The sequence below is a fragment of the Petaurus breviceps genome, unplaced genomic scaffold, assembly GCF_028583685.1.
Source record: "Petaurus breviceps papuanus isolate PSGF00001 unplaced genomic scaffold, PetGlider_PUasm1.0 688, whole genome shotgun sequence".
NCBI classification, from domain to species: Eukaryota; Metazoa; Chordata; class Mammalia; order Diprotodontia; family Petauridae; genus Petaurus; species Petaurus breviceps.
Genome location: NW_027186457.1, coordinates 20588083 through 20608319, shown reverse-complemented (window position 1 = coordinate 20608319; position 20237 = coordinate 20588083). Strand labels below are relative to the sequence as shown.

Sequence of the window (20237 nt, the reverse complement as noted above, 5' to 3'; positions counted from 1 at the left end):
CCCCCCCCCCCTTGTTTTAAATAGGGATCCTCTTTGGAAATATTTGCAGTCTTTCCAATTTGGAGTCCATGGAAGTTTTTCACACTGCACCTATCCCAATTTATTTTCTCCTTTCGATCCTGAAGACATTATACCTCCAGATGACTTTATAGCTGGTGATGAAGATCTAGATTCAGTTTTATTTGGAACTTTGCGAGGTCAAGTGGTTGGATTACGATATTACACAGGAGTGGTAAGTAGAATATGATGGTTGACTTTGTTTAGTAGTCTGGGTATTAATCCTACAGTTGAAGAGGTGTTTTCAAAGGAAATATGTTGAGCAAATGCAGCTTTCCATGGTAGGGCTTACCTTGAATTAATGACAGGGTAATGGTTTGGTAATAAGGAGGAAATAATGTTTTCAAAAAATGCTTATTACATGCTAAACAGAGAGTCAGTAGTATCTGAAAAGGTCTATCATTCATGTTTTTGTGTAGTATTTTTTTTTTTTTTGGTATCTCTAGTCCATCCTTTTCCGGTTCCTTTTAAATGTCTTTCTAGCTCCGCTTTTCTGTTCTTTTCGCTGTCTTTCAGTGCCTCTTTGTGCATTTTCTGGTATCTGTATCCTCTGTTCCATAGAAGTTCCTGTCTTGTCTTACTAGTGCACCATATGTAACGTGTTTCTTAAAGCTTTTGTTTCTACTCAATCACATAGCCTCATTGTGGCATTCATAAGCTGCCAACAAAGTGAACTACTTTTGTATTTAAACTGCAGTGTTGTATGTTTTTATAATGGCCACTTTGCAAAAATGAAAGCATAAAAAGCAGAACTGATGAACTAATAAAGATAAAATTAGCATTTGAAAAAATTCCAAGAACTGTAGCTATTGTGACAGAACTTTAAGCTGTGTTTGATGGTTAATTTAAGCTTAGCGAAATAGGACTATGTTTTGGAAATTTCTAAACAAAGTGTTAACTACAAAATTAAGATACAGTATTGGTTAATGTACAAATTGGGAGGGTTGATAATTACCTGGTTAGGACTAGCCCTTTCAGGCATGAAAAGGAAGAACAGTACCACAAAATAGAGTTTACCACATTGTATGAGAGATAAAGAGAGAGAGGATATCCTTTGACAGCCTTAGTCTGAAAGTCCAGAAAAAATATTCTGGGAACTACTTCAGGCTTTGAGCAATACGACTTAAAGGGAAGTATTATAAACTAAGCGTGTCACTTATGTTTAATGTTCTGTTAGGTTAATAATAATGAAATGGTGGCACTTCAGAGAGAACCTAATAATCCCTATGACAAGAATGCAGTGAAAGTGAATAATGTCAATGGAAACCAGGTGGGCCACATAAAGAAAGAACTTGCCGCCCCTTTGGCCTACATCATGGACAACAGACTGGCCCAAGTTGAAGGGTAAGACTCTAGAGATTGATGTCTTTAGGCTGGGTCTAGAACTGCCAGTGTTTTTCTTATTGACAGTTATCTTAAGTCTATGAAACCCTTACCATCCTTATTGTAGCTAGTGTAGTGGTCTAAGATCAATCGAGAAAGTGTCTCAGGAAGCTTCAGCAAGTGGAATGTTCGTGAACAGATCAAACAGCTAAGCATTTGTGTCTGTTTTTCACATACCATCTCCATGCCTTTTTATTTTCTTAAATTCTGTGTATTTTGATAGGTAATAGGGAGTTAGATGGCTTTTTGTTTAGGTGTTTGGGCTAGTATATGGGATGAGGTGGTAGAACTTAAAAGAGTAGTTGTTTAACTGGTGCCAGGCAAAATAAAACAGTTTAGTTAAAGCTTTAACTTTACTTTCTCCATCTAATAACTATATTAATACTCATATTTATGTGGAAGTTACTTCACTTCTTCATATAGCATCTGTTGCTATAAATAAGACTTTCTTGGTTATAAAGAATTCACTTACTTTGAACAGTGTTCATAGGAAGCATTTGCTATCTCTGCCATCCTTTGACACTAACTATATACTACCTTGTATTTTTATTTATTCTGGCCTTTTGTTTATAAGCTTCTTGAAAGCAGAGAACACCACTTAACTGTTTCAACATTGCTTAGCAAAGTGAACATATGTACATATGTAGTAGGGGCTTAATAAATGTTTGTTGATAATTTGTTTTGTTGATATTTGTTCCATAGAAATCTTATACCCAGAACAACAGAGTAGTATTTATTTGGACTATTTTTTTCTGACTTAGAAACTACTTAAAAGTTTTCAATGCCTTTTAAAAGTTGCTGTTGAAAACAATAGATGCAAAAGCAGCTGAACAGCCCCTAATGAGTCTAGTGCTCTGCTGATTACTCCAAAGTAAATCCAAAATGTACAGTCTCTATCCGTTATTTCATTATCTATATAAAAAACTAGAGGATGAAATTGGCACTGTATAATCCAACTTTGGATATGTAAGTTATAAAAAGCAATTTTATTTCTAAGTTCTTTTAAGTAATATGCTTGGCAGTTTTAAAAACTGGATGTTGTACCTTGCTTTGGCACTCTAATAGTAGTGCTGTCAGTAGTAACCGAGATTTATATCATATCTTGAGGTTTGCAAAGCACTATATATAAAGTCTCTCATTTGGTCATGTAAATAAATTGCTGACCCTTTTTGTGTAATAAATTTCTCCCTCATCAGATGGAAGTAATAATAACTATAAAGACTTATTTTTTTTTTTTTAGCAATTTGCCTTGTTTAAGTTCCTCAGAAATTAGGGTAGTATGTAGTAATATCTTGAATTCTTAGGTATTTTTGACAAAGAAATAAAGCCTGTTTAATTATGAGTCTTGTCCTCAGTTCCTCGTTCTGCTTATCATGTTCTCTATGTAACTGAAGTATAGAAAGAAATGGGAAGGAGTTTGTGTTGCTAGTGGGAAGAATCCTTATTCTATCCGTGCTTGGTTCTGGAAATCATGCAGGATCAGCTTCAGGCAGTCACATCCCTTTCTTATTTGTTCAAATCCTTCCTAATCTCTCGTTTCAATTTTTCTAGCAGGGTAGGTTTCTCACTTCTTTAAGTTGCCCTATTGTCCAATTATATCATAATGTTAAAAATCACTGTTCAATCTAAAGTTATCTTATGTTCCAAATGGTACTATTATAGGCATTATCTTATTGCACCACCTTATCTCTTCTAACATTCTGGTTCTTAACTAACCTGTTCTCTTATTTTCTATTTTTTTTTTCCATTTTTCAACTCTTATTTTGTGTTTTCCCCACTTAGTACTCAGGCACAGTCTTAGCAAGAATGAAAATTGAGGCGGATAAGGGATTTTCATTATAGTAGTTCTTCATTCTCTTTGCCTTTATAATTTAAAGGCTTAGATTAATGACAATACTTAGTAGTATTAATACTTTTATTGGGGAAAAAAAGCTAATGAAAATAAGGGATTGCCCATATCCCTCATTTTTTTTTTCAAAATCTTTGTAGGGTGGTCCATTATGGAGCAAGCAATGCTTTCACTATGCCTGTTCAGATGAGTTTTTGGGGGAAAGAAGAAAATAGAAAAGCGGTTTTGGATCAGTTGAAGAAACATGGATTTAAGTTGGGGCCTCCACCAAAAAGTAAGTTCAAAACTACATTATTTTGATATGTTAACTTTGTTTTTTATTCAGGTTGAATTTGTCAAGTTCTTGCTAAAAATATAAAGATTATAAGCCTATTTGGGGGAAAGTCATTTTGTCTCCTTTTCTTGCTTTTTGAATTCAGTGTGGAATTAGAATCTATGTGCTGAAGCTTCAAACTTTGAACTTTTTTTTCTGCTGTTTCTATAGAGATGACTGGGATTTAAATATGTGCTTTTATGAATCATTAAAATGAAGTGTTGGCCTTCAAGGAGTTGTTGGAGGAAGGCTTTTTATTTGCTCACAGGTTTACTTTGAGTGATGCAAAATAGTCTGGTTTAGGATTAAGCTTTTTTTTGTCTAGAAGATTTTTTTAGTGAAACATGTAAATTTTGAAATGTTTTTATTTGTATACGTGAAGTTTGCATTTGCTAACTTGATTTGTTTTGTGGGACACAGGTTCAGGATTTAATTTTGGCAGTGCTTGGAGTTCTGAAAGAGCTGGACCAAGTTATAGTGTACCTATTCACGCGGCTGTGCAAATGACAACCGAACAGGTTTGCTTCTTTCTCTTTTGAATTGTTTTGCCTTGAAGTAGAGTTTTTTCTTCTGTAATTAGCTTTGGTTGACCTTACTGTATTTACCAATGCCCACCTCTTAATCATTCACACCATTACGTTCTGTTATTTGTGTTGTGGGACTAGAACATAAATATTTTCTTAATATTAATTCCTACAAGTGTACCACCTAAGCTTAGAGCATAAGCGTGTAGATACTGTGAATAAGAGTCTTCTATTGTTATCTGTCCTAAATAACCTTCTATAATAATGTTTTGGTGTCTGTGCACAAACTAACTTAGAGTCCTTTTCGTTGGCGTGCCCTTTCCTCCTTTGTGCTCCTTCCCATCTAGTTAATGAATTAAAAACCTCTTTTAAATGTTTATTATATACCAATCACTGTTCAAGTGCAAAAGTGAAATGGTACCTACCCTCAGGCAGCTTACATTTTAGCAATGAGGAGATATAGAGGAGAGTAGTATCCATCCAAGAATGTTTTGAACTGAGTAATCATTTTAAGAGTCCTTCCAGTTCCAAAATTCTTAAAATGAGATTACCTAATGTCATTTTAACAAAAGAGGAAACTGAGACCCAGAAAAAATAAATTATTTACCCAAGGTTATAGATGCTACAAACCAGGATTTTAATTCAGGTCTCCTGATTTACACTTCTGTGCCATGTTGCCTTTGTTTTGAAAATGTATAATTTGAGAATCACATTGCTATGTTATTTGGAATAACAAATTATTTATGTCTTTTATAGAGAAAGGGTAATAGAGTAGAATAGAATACCTGACTTAGAGTTTGGAAGATAGTTTAAATCCTGACTCTGATGCTTTTCTAACCCTGTGACCATGGGAAAGTTACTTATCTCTCGAAGTCCCAGTTTAATCCTCTACCCAGGGTGAAATTTTCCTAATAGAGGGAAGCTCCCAAACTAAGTAGCAATGAAATTATGGGTCCTTGACACACAGACATTTTTCTGATAGAGCTAAGTACTCTAAAGGCACTGACTCATTTGATTTTTATTTTACTTTGAATTTCACTCCAATAATTTGCATGTTTGTGATTGTTTATATATTGCAGCTCAAAACAGAATTTGACAGATTGTTTGAAGATTTAAAAGAAGATGATAAAACACGTGAAATGGAACCAGCTGAGGTATTAAATTTGTAGTACTTAACATTGAAAACCATTTGTTCTGTTTTCAGAGTGCTGTAGGGGAGGCTAGGTGGTGCAGTGAATAGAGCATTGGCCCTGGAGTCAGGGACCTGAGTTCACATGTGGCCTCAGACAGTTAACACTTATTAGCCATGTGACCTTGAACAAATCACTTAACCCCAATTGCTCTACCTTTCCCCCCTCCAAAAAAAAAAAGCGCTGTAAAGTTCTATGTCATTGTGGACATTTCTGACTTCCTTTTCTGCTTGCTCATTGTATTATTCACCTTTTAACTACTTTATGTGGAAAAATAAAGAAAAGGCACATATGCTATGTCTTACAGGATTTCTTTTACTTGTAGGCTATTGAAACACCATTACTGCCACACCAGAAACAAGCATTAGCTTGGATGGTTTCACGTGAAAACAGCAAAGAACTACCTCCATTTTGGGAACAAAGAAACAACTCCTACTATAACACAATTACCAATTTTTCTGAAAAGGAACCACCAGAGAATGTTCTTGGAGGAATATTAGCTGATGATATGGGTTTGGTAATTGTTTTTGTTTTTTTTTTCCCCTAGAATATATAGTAACATTTAGGGGCAAGTGAGAAGGTTTAGATGAGACAATAAAAGAGTAGTGTTGTTAATGTAGGTTTAAAATAGGTTAATAAAGGTTTAAAAAGAAAACCAGACTCATTAAATAGAAATAGGTATATTGATCCAGATTTGAGGAATACATTTTTGACTTTGTAGAAAAAATCTTTCCCATGGTTTCTACCATATAAAATCTGTGTTTTCCTTGATGCTTCAAACTAAACAACAGCTTCTCTTAAAAGTAGAGCGGATGAAATATTGAAAGAAAGGTCATTTTCAATTTAGTTACATGTTCATACCCTACCTTCAGCATTGTGGTAGATAATTTGTGTATTGGATACTTAGATCTATATTTCTTCATGCTGTTTTCTCATCCTTGTTTTTGTTAATATATCTATAAAACAGGGAGAAGTATAAAAAAAATCACTAGACTCATACTTCTGCTTTGATATACTTTTTAAAGTTTAACAAATTGTATCTTGCTTATTTTGATAGCTAATTATGTCATTTATGTCTTAATATTTAATGACACATAGAGGAAACTACCTTTTCTACAACACTAAACAAATAAGAGCTTTTACTTACAACAACAAATAACTTTTAATTAGAACTTGTTTCAAAGGTAACTGAGATGTGAGAGTTGAGAAATTTTTTGCTTAAACGAATAATGTTTCGGTATACTTTTGGCACATAAGAGTTAAATAGTACATTTTGGAGATGCTTAATACTAGGTAATAGAGCCAGTTCTTCCTATATCTTTTATAGGTGATTGGCAACAGGCGGGTCACTTTTCTAATAACTCACGTTTTGCTGAATGTCACATTGTTGGATCACAAGTATATTTTGAGTTTGTAAAGGAAACTGTGAAATGCACAGATCGTATTTCATAGGCACCATTGGTCCAATATTCTTGTCCCTTGGCTATGTGGCACATGGATCATCCCAAAAAATATTTGTGAGACATCTTCTAGTAATGACTCTTAGAATCTGGCTAGATGCATGACTTCATGAAGACTTTTGTTCCCCCTTTAGGGCAAAACTCTTGCAGCCATTGCAGTGATCCTGACTAACTTCTATGATGGCAAGCCTCTTCCAGTTGAAAAAACTAATCAGTTGAAGGAGGTGGAGTATTTGAAAATGTTTTGTTCCTTGAGCTGTTTATGACAAGCAGTCTCAACAACTCTTTAGCTTGGCTGTTGGGAAGCACTTACTCTTCCAACTCTTTATACTAAAAATCCAGTTTTGTAGGAGAAAAAAATCCCTTTGTCCGTTTTTCAGAGGAATTCTTGTCCTCTCAGTTCATGACAGAACCCTAGTTCTCTGTTAGAAGCTACTATGGTGAGAACATGACTTGTAACCATAAAAAAACAAAGCCCATTACTATAAGTTTGGAGACTAAAAAACCCCCCCAAACCTAATTCCAGTTATCTCAGTTTAGGAACCAATAGTATTAGAGCTTCCGCCTAAGGGCATTTGGTAGAAGTTTCAAAGGGGCAGATTTAGGTTTGATGTGAGGGAAAACTTCCTTACTGTAAAGAGTGTTCCCGGATGTGGAACGGGCTGCCTTGGGAGCTAGAGTAGGGTTCCGTTCACTAGGGGCCTTCACAGAAAGGCAGGATTGCATATATTGTAGAAGGGATGGTTTTTCATATATGGCTTGAATTAAACATCTTCTGAAGTCCCTTCAGATATTGGAAAGTTATGATCATTAAAGAAAGTCTTTTCATTTAGGAACATATTATTGATAAATCTGCAAAACATGGAGAAAATGATGACAATGAACAAGTGAAGGAACTGTGTAAAGGTAAAATTTTAATCCAAAAGTGCGTAGTTTAAATATTACCAGTCTAATGGCTTAATTCTAGTGTCCATTGATAGATAATTCTTTAAAATGAGGGTTAAGATCTGCATTTCTAAAGAATGGTCTGATGTTTGTTTCTAATATAGTATATATTTTTAATCATTGTGTCATATGATATGTATCTTTTACTTTCAAGTAGAAGAATTCACTGCGGGTGAAGAGCCCAGTGTTTCATATGTCAAGGAGGAAAGTGAAGATTTCAAGTCAGAATTTACAAGTACTCGTCCCAAAAGGTAAAATTGTGTGCTAGGGTTTGAAAGAACATAATCTTTTCCCTTGGAAATGACTTAATATCATTTCTTAGATTTGCTGAAAATGGTATCTCCAGTTATTTTCTTAACTCACCTTGCTGTTAATGGAGGGAACTAGGAGGGGATAATTCTGCCCTGCTAGAATGCCCAGGTAAATGAGATCACAGTTCTAGCAGAATAAGTGATCTAGATTATTGTGGTTTTCTAGAATAGGAATAATGGTGCCCCTGGGCAAGCTCTCTGCTTTTTCACTTGCTAAGTGATGTGAAAAATGAATTGTTAAATATTACAAAGTATAGCTAGATACTAACATTGAAAGGCATGTTTTGAACTTAGCTTTGTAAAATTATTTCCCATTAGTTAAAAAGTATGAGGGTAAGAGAAACCTCCTTTCCTCGTGGCAGATGTAACTTTCAGGAACAAAATTCACGAGTCAGTTGCCACTCAAATGTCTAGTACCCTTTTCATGTGTCTGATGGTTTTTCAAAACTATTTATTTTTTAGAAGAAAAGCCACTGTTAAGTATATGGAAAGCAGTGACTCAGAAGAGGTGGAGTTAGATGAATTACCACATAAAATAAAAGGTAACCCGAAATATAATTTGATTTGCTATTTTATCACATATGCTGATCGATTATGACAATTTTTTATGTATTTTTACAGCCAGTCCAAGACAGGAACAGCCTGTGACTAAAGGCAGAACTAAAAGTATGTAACCTCTACATATTTTTCTGTTTACCTGGTAGCTAAAAGAATAGTACAATAAATTTTACTAGTTTATTTATTACTGACTTGCAGTCTATGATAATTGCATGTGGACTTAGCTCAAATTTGCTCTTCTGTTGTTGAAAGAGATTTATTAAACAAATTAGGGACTCACAAATTGTAGTTATGATAATTCTTAGATTTTGCTGAAGTTAGTTAAGAAGCCAGTGTGGTCCATTTAGAAATTTTTTTTTTTTTTTGCTTTTGGGGTTATTGGGGCAATTGAGGTTAAGTGACTTGCCCAGGGTCACACGGCTAGTTTTTGTGTTGTGTCTGAGGCTGGATTTGAACTCAGGTCCTCCTAACTCCAGGGCTGGTACTCTAATCACTGTGCCACCTAGCCGCCCAGAAATTTTTTTTTTAATTAAATAATTTTATTTTTATTTTTTGCTTTTTGGAAAATGGAGGGTAGGGTAATTGGGGTTAAGTGACTTGCTCAAGGTCACACAGCTAGTAAGTGTTAAGTATCTGAGGCTGTATGTGAACTCAGGTCCTCCTGACTTCAGGGGCCTATTCACTATGCCACCTAGCCATCCCTGGAAACATTTCTAAAAAAAGAAGATGGTATCATTGAGTGCGTAGAGAATGTTCCCAGAAGACCCTGGGGAGGGCGTTTAAGATGCTTAGACAACTCTAAGCTGGGTTCTTAGGATGGAGTTCACAGATCCTGGGAGGTCTGTAAACTTCGGGGGTAGAGGGAGTAGGATGGCATCTTTTTTTTTAATATGATTGGTTTTTATTGCAATTCTATATATCATTTTAGAAACATTCTGAAAAGGATTTGTAGGTTTCACCAGGCTACTAGAGGAGTTCATGACAGAAAAGACTTCAACAGTAGCTTGCAGAGTAGGAGCCAATATGAATTGTTTGAGAGAATTTCCTCTTTGGTCATTCCCTGTACTGTACAATGAAGTCTCAGGTTCAGTCCTAGGGGAATCTAATCAACTTCCTCATTTTACATAGAAGGAAATTATAGCTGGAAAAAAGTTATACCTGGAAAAGTGACTTGCCCAAATCCATTCAGTAGATCTAGAACTAGAATTCAAATCTTCTTACTCAGCCAGACTATTTGTTTACCAACCATCCATTTCAGTCATATCTGACTCTTTTTGACACTTTTTGAAGGTTTTTCTGGCAAAGATATTGGAATGGTTTACCATTTCCTTCTCCAGCTCATACAGATGAGGAAACTGAGACAAATAAGATTAAATGACTTGCCCAGGGTCTCACAGTTTTATAAGTGTCTGAAGCCAGATATGAACTTAGGAAGATGTCTTTCTGACTCCAGACCTGGACCACCTAGCTGCCCCTTTGAAAACTTAGTTAATTTATGTTATTATGTATTATAAAAGTAACTACTTAAAATTTAAATCTCAAAATTTTTTTTTTAGTTTAAATACTGACATCACAATTACAAGTTAGTGAAGTTTTACTGTGTAAAGAAATGAAATTACAGTTGCACTAATGGTTGATCCAAAAATTGAGCAGGCTTATCTGAGAATTATCTGCATATCCACATGAGAGCAAAATTCTCTATTCTTGACTCTGAGATGTGGGTGACAACATTGTCAATTACTTATTATGGAAGAGCAAACCAGCCTTGTAGTGTTCACAGTCTAGGAGAGAATGAAGTAAAGGTTTCATGTTATGTGTGTTCCCTACTGTGGAGGTTTAGTGTGACTCGATGCCATCATCTCCTTTTTTCTTTTAGGATCTTCTAAGGCCAAAGAAGATGCAGACTTTGCATGTGCACTTGAGTCATCTGCCCCTGTGGTAAAAAAGAAAGCCATGAAAAAAGGTCAGCGTTGGTCTGGATGTTTCAATTTCTGTTTTCAGTTCAGCCAAGAAATAATTTAACTTGAGGAATTTTTTCATATGTTATAGATAATTACAAATATATCTATCTCTCTATCTATATCTTTGTAACAGAAAATATAGTATTCTATGCTCTGTAATTAAGTTGAGAGAAATGAATTTGCCTTTTTCAGTGTTAAGGACTATTTTCAGTGTTATAGTCCTATTGAAGGACTATAAATAGCTGTTAAAGACCATGAAGATATTCCAAATATAATTTTGTTGATTTCAGTGAAAGAATGAATGAAATTTGGGGGTATAATTTTTAGTTTGAAATCATCCTTTGGTGAAATTACAAAATCATAAGTGAATACAGTCTTAATTTAATTGGTTCCCTTATACTTTGGCTTAAAGTCTGTATGTGTTACCTCCTAATTTATGAAATCAGGAGTCTGGATGGTCTAGATGACCTCTCATGTCACTTTCAACCCTTCAGTCTGTCCTCCTAGGTTCCTACCTCATATGGCATCTATGTACTATTGGCCAGGTTAAGCAAAGAGTGAGTTGTGAAATATTAATTGTCAGATTTAAAAACCACAAGGTTGAGAATAAGGCAGTTGGTGTATGAATTTGCTAGTTGTAACAACCATATGCTGGGGTGAGCATCTTTGCTAAGCAAGGGCTTCAACATTTCATTTAACTTTATATACAACTATACTGTATATGTGTATGTATACATATATGTATACACAACAGACTGTAACTTGGTGAAGAGGTCTGAAAAAAATAAAAATGCCCAAAAGATTTAAAGAATTGAATGACTTGCAAACTTCAGATCGTTTAGATAATTTGAGGTTGCTTTAGTAGATGATAGAAATTATAGGAAGGTGCAAAATGAGTCAATTATTGCTAAGAATTTTAGAGATTCTGGTTTTCCTTGGTAGTATTGTTGTTCTGGGATATGAATATAGAATGGCATGAATATTTTGTGTTGATGTTTTTGTTATGAAGTTATTATTTTAAAAGTGTGGACCCTTTTTTTTTTCCAGTAGGTCACCTGTTGGATTTTGTAATATATTAACAGATGAAAAATAGGAACTGATTTTTTGGCTAACTTAGCTTGGTTGAATGTCCTGCTAAGCAAGGTTGTAGTAGAATTTCATTTTAGCATTTTATGCTGCCCTCTTTTACATGCTCCTGCCAGCTGGAATGCCTGGTTCCTCTAGAGCCTGCCATAGTGACTTGCAGATAGTGTTTAGGAAGTATATTAGATAATTTATGATATGAATCAGGTGTCAGCTGGGACTTAAAATCACTTAAAATTTATAAAGCAGTTTACCCTTGCTGAATCATTTAATACAAAATACTGCCTGTCCATTCGTTATGACCAATACCAATACATCAAGAATTCCAAGCCATATGATTTAACATAACTATACGCATGACAGACTGTGTTCCTGTTGATGATAATTTATTCTTTCAGGAGCTGCCGTAGTACAGTGCTCTAAGAAAATTGACACCGGAGAGAAACCAAGAGCAACTTTGATCATTTGTCCTCTTTCTGTTTTAAGCAATTGGATTGTAAGTTTTGTTACTACGTATTAACATTTTGTCACATGAAATTGCCTTGCAAGTCATCTTAGTCTTATGGTTGGAAATATACTGATTATGATTTGGAAGGATAGTACCAGTATTGTTATATTTTTACCTGTAATTGGCAATTTTACTGAAATGAACGCAACCTTTGTTCTGAGCCAAAAAAATAAAAAAAGGAAAGATATCTAGCTGTAAACCATTTACCTGGGAATGGCAATTCAGTCTGGGAAACAAGTATTTCACAGAAGCCAAAGTAAAACAATAAAGGGAGTGTATTATCTGTAGGATGCCATAAACATCTACCAGTTCTGTGACCCTAGGCAGTCACTCAGTTTCCTAAACACTTGAAAAATGGGGATAATAGCATCTACCTCCTTGGATTGTCATGAGGAGCAATACAAAATAGTGAAACTAAGGAGAGTGAGGATTGAAAAAAGGTCTTTGGATTGAGGTAATTAAGGATAGGCACTAATGTTTTTAGATCTGATTTTTTACCCTTTTTTAACCTTTAATTGAGGAATGTTAAAGTATGATGTTTTACATGTTTTTTGAGACAGCTTTTTAAACAGACTATCCTGGTATAGGCACTAATTCACTCGTCATTTACGTTGTATTTTCTCTGCTTATAGCTTCTCAATTAAAATGTTACTGAATTTTGTCTGTGACCTTTTTAAAAATTTACTGTCTTTTATATTTCAGTGTATTTTTTTTTTCTTGGTGAAGCAGTCAGGATAAAGTGACTTGACAAGGGTCACAATTAGTCATGTCAAGTGTCTGAAGCCAAATTTGAACTCAAGTCTTGCTGACTCCAGGGCTGGTGCTCTATCCACTGTGCCACCTAGCTACCCCTTCAGTGTGTTCTTTTTTCCTCTTTTAAGATAAGAAATCACATTATTCCTACCCTATTATAGCTAGTAATTAGTAGATAAAAGCTAAAATGATTTTTTTTCTGCATCCCCTTTCTCTCCTGACCTTCACCAAACTTAACTCTTTTCATATGTGCTTGAGGGAGAGAGAGAGATACTAATGGGAACTGCAGAGTGGTGCTTTGGGGGAAGTAGTTGAGGCTGGAGAGAGGTTGAGAGTTAAAACGTGATATGCCTGTACTCCCTTTTTCTACAAATGTGCATATGTAGCAGTCCATTGGTGGTACTGAGATCTTCTATTATAGCCTGATACAAGGATAAACCTTTTATTTTTTTGTTTTTGTTAAGTCTTTTTTTTTGTCTTTATCAATTTGTTTACCTTTAGTTTACAAGATTCAGTTCTATAATCCCTTGAGTTTCAAATTTTCTTTCCCCCACCCCACCCCGTGGTGGCATGCAGTCAAGTATAGGATCTGCAAACACTTTCACATTAAACATTAGTCAGGTTGGAAAGGATTGTAACTGATGAAATGAACAATGGGAAGGAGGAAAAAAAAAAACGAAAAAGAGAGCAGGTAGTTTGTTTCAGTCTGCAGTTAAACTGTTCTTTCTAGTTCCTTCTCTGAATGTAGACATCTCCTTCCATCATGAGTCTTTTGGAGTTGTCTAATAACCTAAGGATAAACCTTTTAAAAAGAATATTAGCAAGGAAAGAGCAGCCTATTCTCTCTTTACTTTTGTTGTTGGTGTAATGAGTTGTTTATAAAAAATTTGTGGTGATTTTATTTTAATTTCAGTTTCAAATATTTTTCTAATAAAAGGTCAAAGGATAGGAACAAACAGTTTTAAGGGGAATTGTAACTGTAAATGACCACCTGAAAACAAGCTTCATGTTGTAATAGTGAGAAATGGAAATTTCAGTTACCCAGGACATTTTTTGTTTGCTTTTTACCTTGCCACGTAAATTGACAAAGACACATAATTAGAACATGAGCATACTCTCGTAGTTTTGGTGGAGCTGTGAAAGGTTTCAGTCAGCTTTACAGCATTTCAGTTTTGAATTTTCCAAGGAAACGTTTTCTCTTAAATTCCTCCACTGGTTATATATGCCAGGGAAGTCAAAGACTGAGACAAAAGCCAGTATATACCAAAATAAGCATAACATAACTCTTTCTGATAGAGACCTAGAAGCATAGTAGGTGCCCATCCATTAAGGAATGGCTAAAAAAAAATTGTAGGATATGAATATAATGGAATATTATTATGCATTAAGAAAATGAAGAACTCAAAGAAGAAATAGGAAGATTTGTATAAAATGATTTTGAATGAAATAATAGAACTAAGAGAATAAATATTTACAGACTAGAATCATGTAACCAAAAAGATCATCTGGGTAATTTAAAGGCCAGTTAAGGTACTGGAGAGCAGATAAACATAATTCCTCCTTCCCCATGACAGAGGGCTTAATTTTTTTTTATCTTTGCCAGAAGAGAAATTTCTGCCTTCAGGGAAAGATTTGAAGTGACAGTTGTAATGTTAAAAGATGTTAATAAGACTTAAAGGCTCATCATTTCTTCACTGTTATTTTTTTTTTTACATTTTTTCACACTCTTACATAGTATTAAATTAATAAGAGTATTATGCTTGCTCATGAAAAACATTTTTTTGTCTTTTAGGACCAGTTTGGACAGCATATAAAATCAGATGTGCACTTGAATTTGTATGTTTACTATGGTCCTGATCGCAGCAAAGACCCTGCTTTGCTTTCAAAACAGGACATTGTATTGACTACATATAATATTTTAACTTATGATTATGGAGTAAGTATGCTTGAAATTGTTCTATTTAGGATTAGAGATTTTCAGTAGTTGTTTATTCCAGTTTTTTATCACACTAGAAAATATTTATAATAGCAATATAATAAAGAGATTATCTGCCATTTTTTTTTCCAATGGACTTAACCTTGATAGTTTCCTAATGCTTCTAGAAAATTGTCTATATATCACAAAGACAAGTTTAAAATTTTACATTTTAAAACATTATAATAGCGAAATTGAAATTCTGTTAAGGATTACACTACTTGGCTTAAAATAGGGTGATTTTGCTATGCCCAGTAATTTCATTGGTATTTTGAGTATAATGTTTTACTATTTTGCTATAGGTTTTTCTTTACTTCACTTTTTTTTTTTTTTTGCTTTTTGGAGGGCAATTGGGGTTAAGTAACTTGCCCAAGGTTATACGGCTAGTTTTTTTGTGTGGGTGTTAAGTGTCTGAGGCCGGAACTGAACTCGGGTCCTCCTGACTCCGGGGCTGGCGCTTTACTCACTGTGCCACCTACCTGCCCCTGTTTCCTTCCTTTTTAATGAGTTTATATCAATAGTTGATATGAGCTGTTGTGATTTATTTCAGAGCAGAGGGGATAGTCCATTACACAAAATAAGGTGGCTGAGAGTAATTCTAGACGAAGGCCATACCATACGGAATCCAAATGCTCAGCAAACAAAAGCTGCGTTAGATCTGGAGGCTGAAAGACGATGGGTGTTGACGGGTAATCTGTATTTATCAAAATTCAGTTTAGACTTTTAAAAATGTATTAGAAAGTAAGTTAGTGGGAAATTGTAGGAAATGCTTCCTGAGGCAGCTGTTTCCTGAAAAGATTAGGCGCATGTACCTACAGGTTTCATGTTGGCTAATACACATGCACATCACAATTCAAAATTAGAGTCAAAAATAGAATTTTTCTTAAAATTGGGTCATTTTACTGCTGATTAAAAGATTGAAAAGAGAATACAAAACAATCAAATTAAAATGTTCTGTTTGCTAGTCTAATTACAATACTTTTGATGTGGAACCATGTTAACTTGTTGACTAAAATAAATATTTTATTATTTGTGCCTGCTGTGTTCTATAGTGATAATTTACAAGTCAGGAGACGCCCAAAGTATAGGAAGTATAGTGGTCCCTTTGAGTTTCTATAGATAGATGCTCATGAAATTGCTGCTGTAGCTTTAAAATAAAAGTTCCAGTTTACTAAAGAAATTGTAATATTTTTTAGGTACTCCAATCCAGAATTCATTAAAGGACTTGTGGTCACTGCTTTCCTTTTTAAAACTGAAGCCATTTACTGATAGAGAATGGTGGCACCGAACAATCCAGCGGCCTGTCACAATGGGAGATGAGGGGGGACTTCGGTATGATGTCTCTATGATTGTCAAGACAGGGGGTTCTTTTGGGGATGTTTGTCCCTTCCCACCCTGCACCCTCACCATCACTAACTATCTTTGCATTTCTGGGGTGTTTAGTTTGTTGACAGACTTTTAATAGCTGTTCTATTTGCAACCTTTCCACAGTGGCTTAATGTGTTAATGTGGCTATGGGGTTAAGGCTCCCCCTGCACCCTCCCTCCCCCATCCCCTCTGAAGCCATTTGATTGGTTGCCTGCTTCTAGGGTGGGGTCTTCTGGCACATCATCCTATGTATTTCTGCACTGAAACATTTACCTTTTCATGTACAGTGATTTGTGCACATGGAAGAGGAGTTTGGATCATGGGATCATAGCTGAAAGGGAGTAGAGAGGTTGAGCTCCTTTTCAGAGGAGGACACTAGCCTGGACAAGTTAAAAGACTTGTCTAAGACTAGTTCTTTGTGTACTGAGAGAGCAAAACTGGGTAGAAGTAAAAGAAGCAGATTTAGGGATGATTTAAGGAGAGATTTCACAGTAATTATAATTCCCTCTTTAGTTACGTTTGATAGGTAGCGAAGTTCCAACCACTAAAGGTTTTTAAGAAGAGACTAAGTGACTGTTTGAAGAGAGGAAAAGAAAGGGGCACAACAGGGAAAAGGGTTAAGAAAAAAGTATGATAAAAAAAGAAAACATTATAGGTGAAATAAGAAAAGAGAATAGAGTTGATTGTTGTCATTAGATGTTTTATTGACTATGCACAGTATGCTAACATTAGGTATTGTCTCTGCTCGCAAGAGTTCATGGTCTAGTTTTGGGGATAAAATATCTATCTATATGCACATAGCAATACAAACAGCATTTGTCAAATGAGTTGTGTAAATGATAAATTACATAATTTTAGAGAAGCAAATCAAATAGAATATATTGAAAATGATGGGCATTCTTGTATAAATAATAAAGTTACTTAAAAAAGTAAGAGAGAGGTATATAGGATGGTACACATGTGATAGGTAGGCTATTAGAACAGGAGAGAAAAAAAGCCAGAATAAAAGAATTTAAGAAGAAAGAATAGAAAAATAAGAATGGAGTTGAAAAAGAAAAATACCTAAGTGATCAAGCCTAGAGCATAAGTTGTTTGTTTCTTTAAATTTATCAGATGTCTATGTAAGCACTTCAGGGACGTTTCAGTTGGTTAAACCTTCAAATAGAAATAAACTAAAAGTGTATAAATTTCCACTATACTACAGTGTATATTTTATTATCCAGTTGTATATCTGAAAACAATGAGTTGTACATATAGTTCTTTTTATCTTTCCTAGGCGTTTACAGTCCCTAATTAAAAATATTACCCTTAGAAGAACAAAAACAAGCAAAATTAAAGGCAGACCTGTTTTGGAGTTACCAGAGCGTAAAGTATTTATTCAGCACATTACACTTACTGACGAAGAAAGACAGATTTACCAGTCTGTAAAGAATGAAGGCAGAGCTGCAATTGGCAGGTATGGAGAAAGAAAACAATATTCAAAGAACACTAATTTTTTTCCTTCAAGATTCATGTAAAATCTGCTGGGCATGATAATATTAAAGAACTAAGATGATGACAGTGATTTTCATTTTCATAACTGAAATATACAATGAACCAAAACATCTAGTAGTTAGGTGATAAGTGGTTAGAGCTCTCTGCCTGGAGTCAGGAAGACCTGGGTTCAAATCCAACCTCAAATACTTACTGTGTATAGCACTGGGCAAGTCACTTAATCTCTGACTGTCTCACTTTCCTCACCTGTAAAATGAAGATAACGACTCCCAGGATGGTTGTGGGGATAAAATGAGACAATCATACAGTGTTGAGCACAAGGCCTGGAACGTAGTAGGTACTTATGTTTTCCCTATCCTGATCTAGTTAGAGCATTTCTGCCTCAGCATTGGAGTTGGGATAGTGACCGAACCTGTGATTTCAAGGGTGTAGAAAGCTCCTGAGGAGGTACTTTGTACCTTCACTTCTCTGCATAGCCAGTATGTGTCATTGGTGGGACTTGAACTCAGATCATCCTATTTCAGAGAGCATCTTCTGTACCCTATACCAAGCAGCTTCTCATCTCACTTAGAAATCATTCTAATCACCAGAAGTTTTTTCTGGCCTCAAGTCTTGTACATTCCCTCTGACAAAGCATCATGAATTGTAAAGGCTGACTCCTGAGAGGTCAAGAGTTGGTTTGGCCGAGGGGCAGGGCAGCTTATCATGCCCTTCTTGGCAGTGCTCAGCACCCCTAAGAATGGGAAATGCCGTTTGGGCTTAAGAAAGATGGCAAGATCTCCAGGCTAGTCTAGTGGGCAGGGAGGAAGGCTGGCAAATTGAGTAATGGGCAAGGATTGGGAGATGAGTGTCATGAGATGATGAGGCTGATGCTATGACATGGAAAGATGAACTAAATAATGATAGATAAGTGAGGAAGTGGAAGGTGGAGGAGGTATCTAAGTGAAATGGGTTCTCAAAGTTCTAGATCTGTGAATTAAGCTTAGTGGAAAGAGTGTGGGTTCCAGGACCTGGGTGTCAGGTCTAGGTCTGCCACTGATTGACCATGGGTCTTAGGCATGTCACTGCCTCTCTCCAGGTACATTTTGTTCTCCTTTGTGAAAGTGAGAATGAGGTCTCTTTGAGCTCTAAATTTGTGCTTATGAGCCTAAGTGATAATGAGGCCAAAGTGGCAATAAGTGACTTGACAGAGTGGGAGGATCTTTTGCAGTTGAGGAAGTGTGAATGGGTGTGTGTATGTGTGTGTGTGCACACATACCTGTGTGCAGAGTTGGTATGTCATTTAAACTTCAATGACTTCATAATGTGTTGTGTTTTGATTTTTTAATGATCTTTAGGTATTTTAATGAAGGCACTGTGCTTGCACACTACGCAGATGTCTTGGGCCTTTTGCTCAGATTGAGACAATTATGTTGTCATCCTCATCTCTTTACAAATACAGCATCTTCCAGTGGTCCCTCAGGTTAGTAAATTTAATTGAGTTTTATATCATTGTAGTTTATCAGAAATACATTGTTCAGAATCATTATTCTTAAGAGATCATTACATTTTCCTTAGGAAATATAGGTTATGATGATCATATTTTGTTTCATTTTTCTTGAATGCACAGTAGACCCGAGTATATAATTTAAATATGGTAACACATTGGAACTAAGTAACATAGTTGAAAATTTTTTGCAGAGCCACATTATAGATGAAATAGTTCTACTAATGAGGTTTTTCTGTTACTGCTCAAAAGAACCTTCTAAGGGTTCAGTATCTGGCATTGTCATTTAAGTTTAAGGAACACTTAACTGGCTTTGGATTCAGGACATGGTTTCAAATCTTTATCACCTGTAACCTCTAGTGACCACAGGCAAGTCGTTTGACCTCACTGGGTCTCAGTTTTCCCACCTACAAATTGAGGAGATCACAGTAGATGGTTCCTGTAGTCCCTTCTTGCTCTAATACATAGGATTTGCCTTACTCTGAATTTTGCTGTAGAGTAGGTCTGCACAGTGAGGTTCCTGTGTTTGGTTTATTTTATTCTGCATTAATTACTTAGTTTTGGGGGTACTGTTTAATGTTGTTACATTTTCTAATTTAAATAATAGATCCAGTCTGTGAAGTAGAATAAAGCATACTCTTTGTGTAAATTAACTTTTTCAATCATTAAAAGTAGAAATGTGTAATTCATTTGCTTTCTGTGCCCAACCATGATAGGAGATGATACCCCTGAAGAACTACGAAAGAAGTTGATTAGCAAGATGAAGTTAATTCTGAGCTCTGGCTCAGATGAAGAGTGTGCAATTTGCTTGGATTCTCTGAATATTCCTGTGATAACACATTGTGCACATGTATTTTGTAAACCATGCATTTGTCAAGTAATTCAGAATGAGCAGGTTAGTTTTTGATTCTTTCATACTGAATTAATCAGATGATAATCTGTCGGAATTTCATGTAAATATTTTTCCTAGAGAATGAAAATACATAATTATGAACCATTCATACTTTATTATTCTAGCA

General features: G+C 35.3%; 1 protein-coding gene across 4 annotated transcripts in view; it reads left to right on the top strand.

Moving 5' to 3' along the window:
- The window catches only part of HLTF (helicase like transcription factor), a 34582-nt gene that overhangs the window by 4299 nt on the left and 10046 nt on the right, over window positions 1-20237 (top strand). For 2 of the 4 annotated variants that reach the window (XM_069104721.1, XM_069104718.1), the window contains 19 exons: window positions 25-232; window positions 1235-1401; window positions 3430-3563; window positions 4023-4120; window positions 5206-5280; window positions 5642-5833; window positions 6911-7000; window positions 7610-7682; window positions 7879-7972; window positions 8495-8574; window positions 8654-8698; window positions 10467-10553; window positions 12033-12130; window positions 14688-14831; window positions 15421-15559; window positions 16067-16202; window positions 17515-17694; window positions 19070-19194; window positions 19935-20113. In XM_069104721.1, coding sequence (XP_068960822.1) covers window positions 25-232; window positions 1235-1401; window positions 3430-3563; window positions 4023-4120; window positions 5206-5280; window positions 5642-5833; window positions 6911-7000; window positions 7610-7682; window positions 7879-7972; window positions 8495-8574; window positions 8654-8698; window positions 10467-10553; window positions 12033-12130; window positions 14688-14831; window positions 15421-15559; window positions 16067-16202; window positions 17515-17694; window positions 19070-19194; window positions 19935-20113 — 2344 coding nt within the window. Of the gene's footprint in view, window positions 1-24; window positions 233-1234; window positions 1402-3429; window positions 3564-4022; window positions 4121-5205; window positions 5281-5641; window positions 5834-6910; window positions 7001-7609; window positions 7683-7875; window positions 7973-8494; window positions 8575-8653; window positions 8699-10466; window positions 10554-12032; window positions 12131-14687; window positions 14832-15420; window positions 15560-16066; window positions 16203-17514; window positions 17695-19069; window positions 19195-19934; window positions 20114-20237 lie in introns of all 4 variants that reach the window. The other 2 variants (XM_069104720.1, XM_069104717.1) reach the window with 1 other exon arrangement.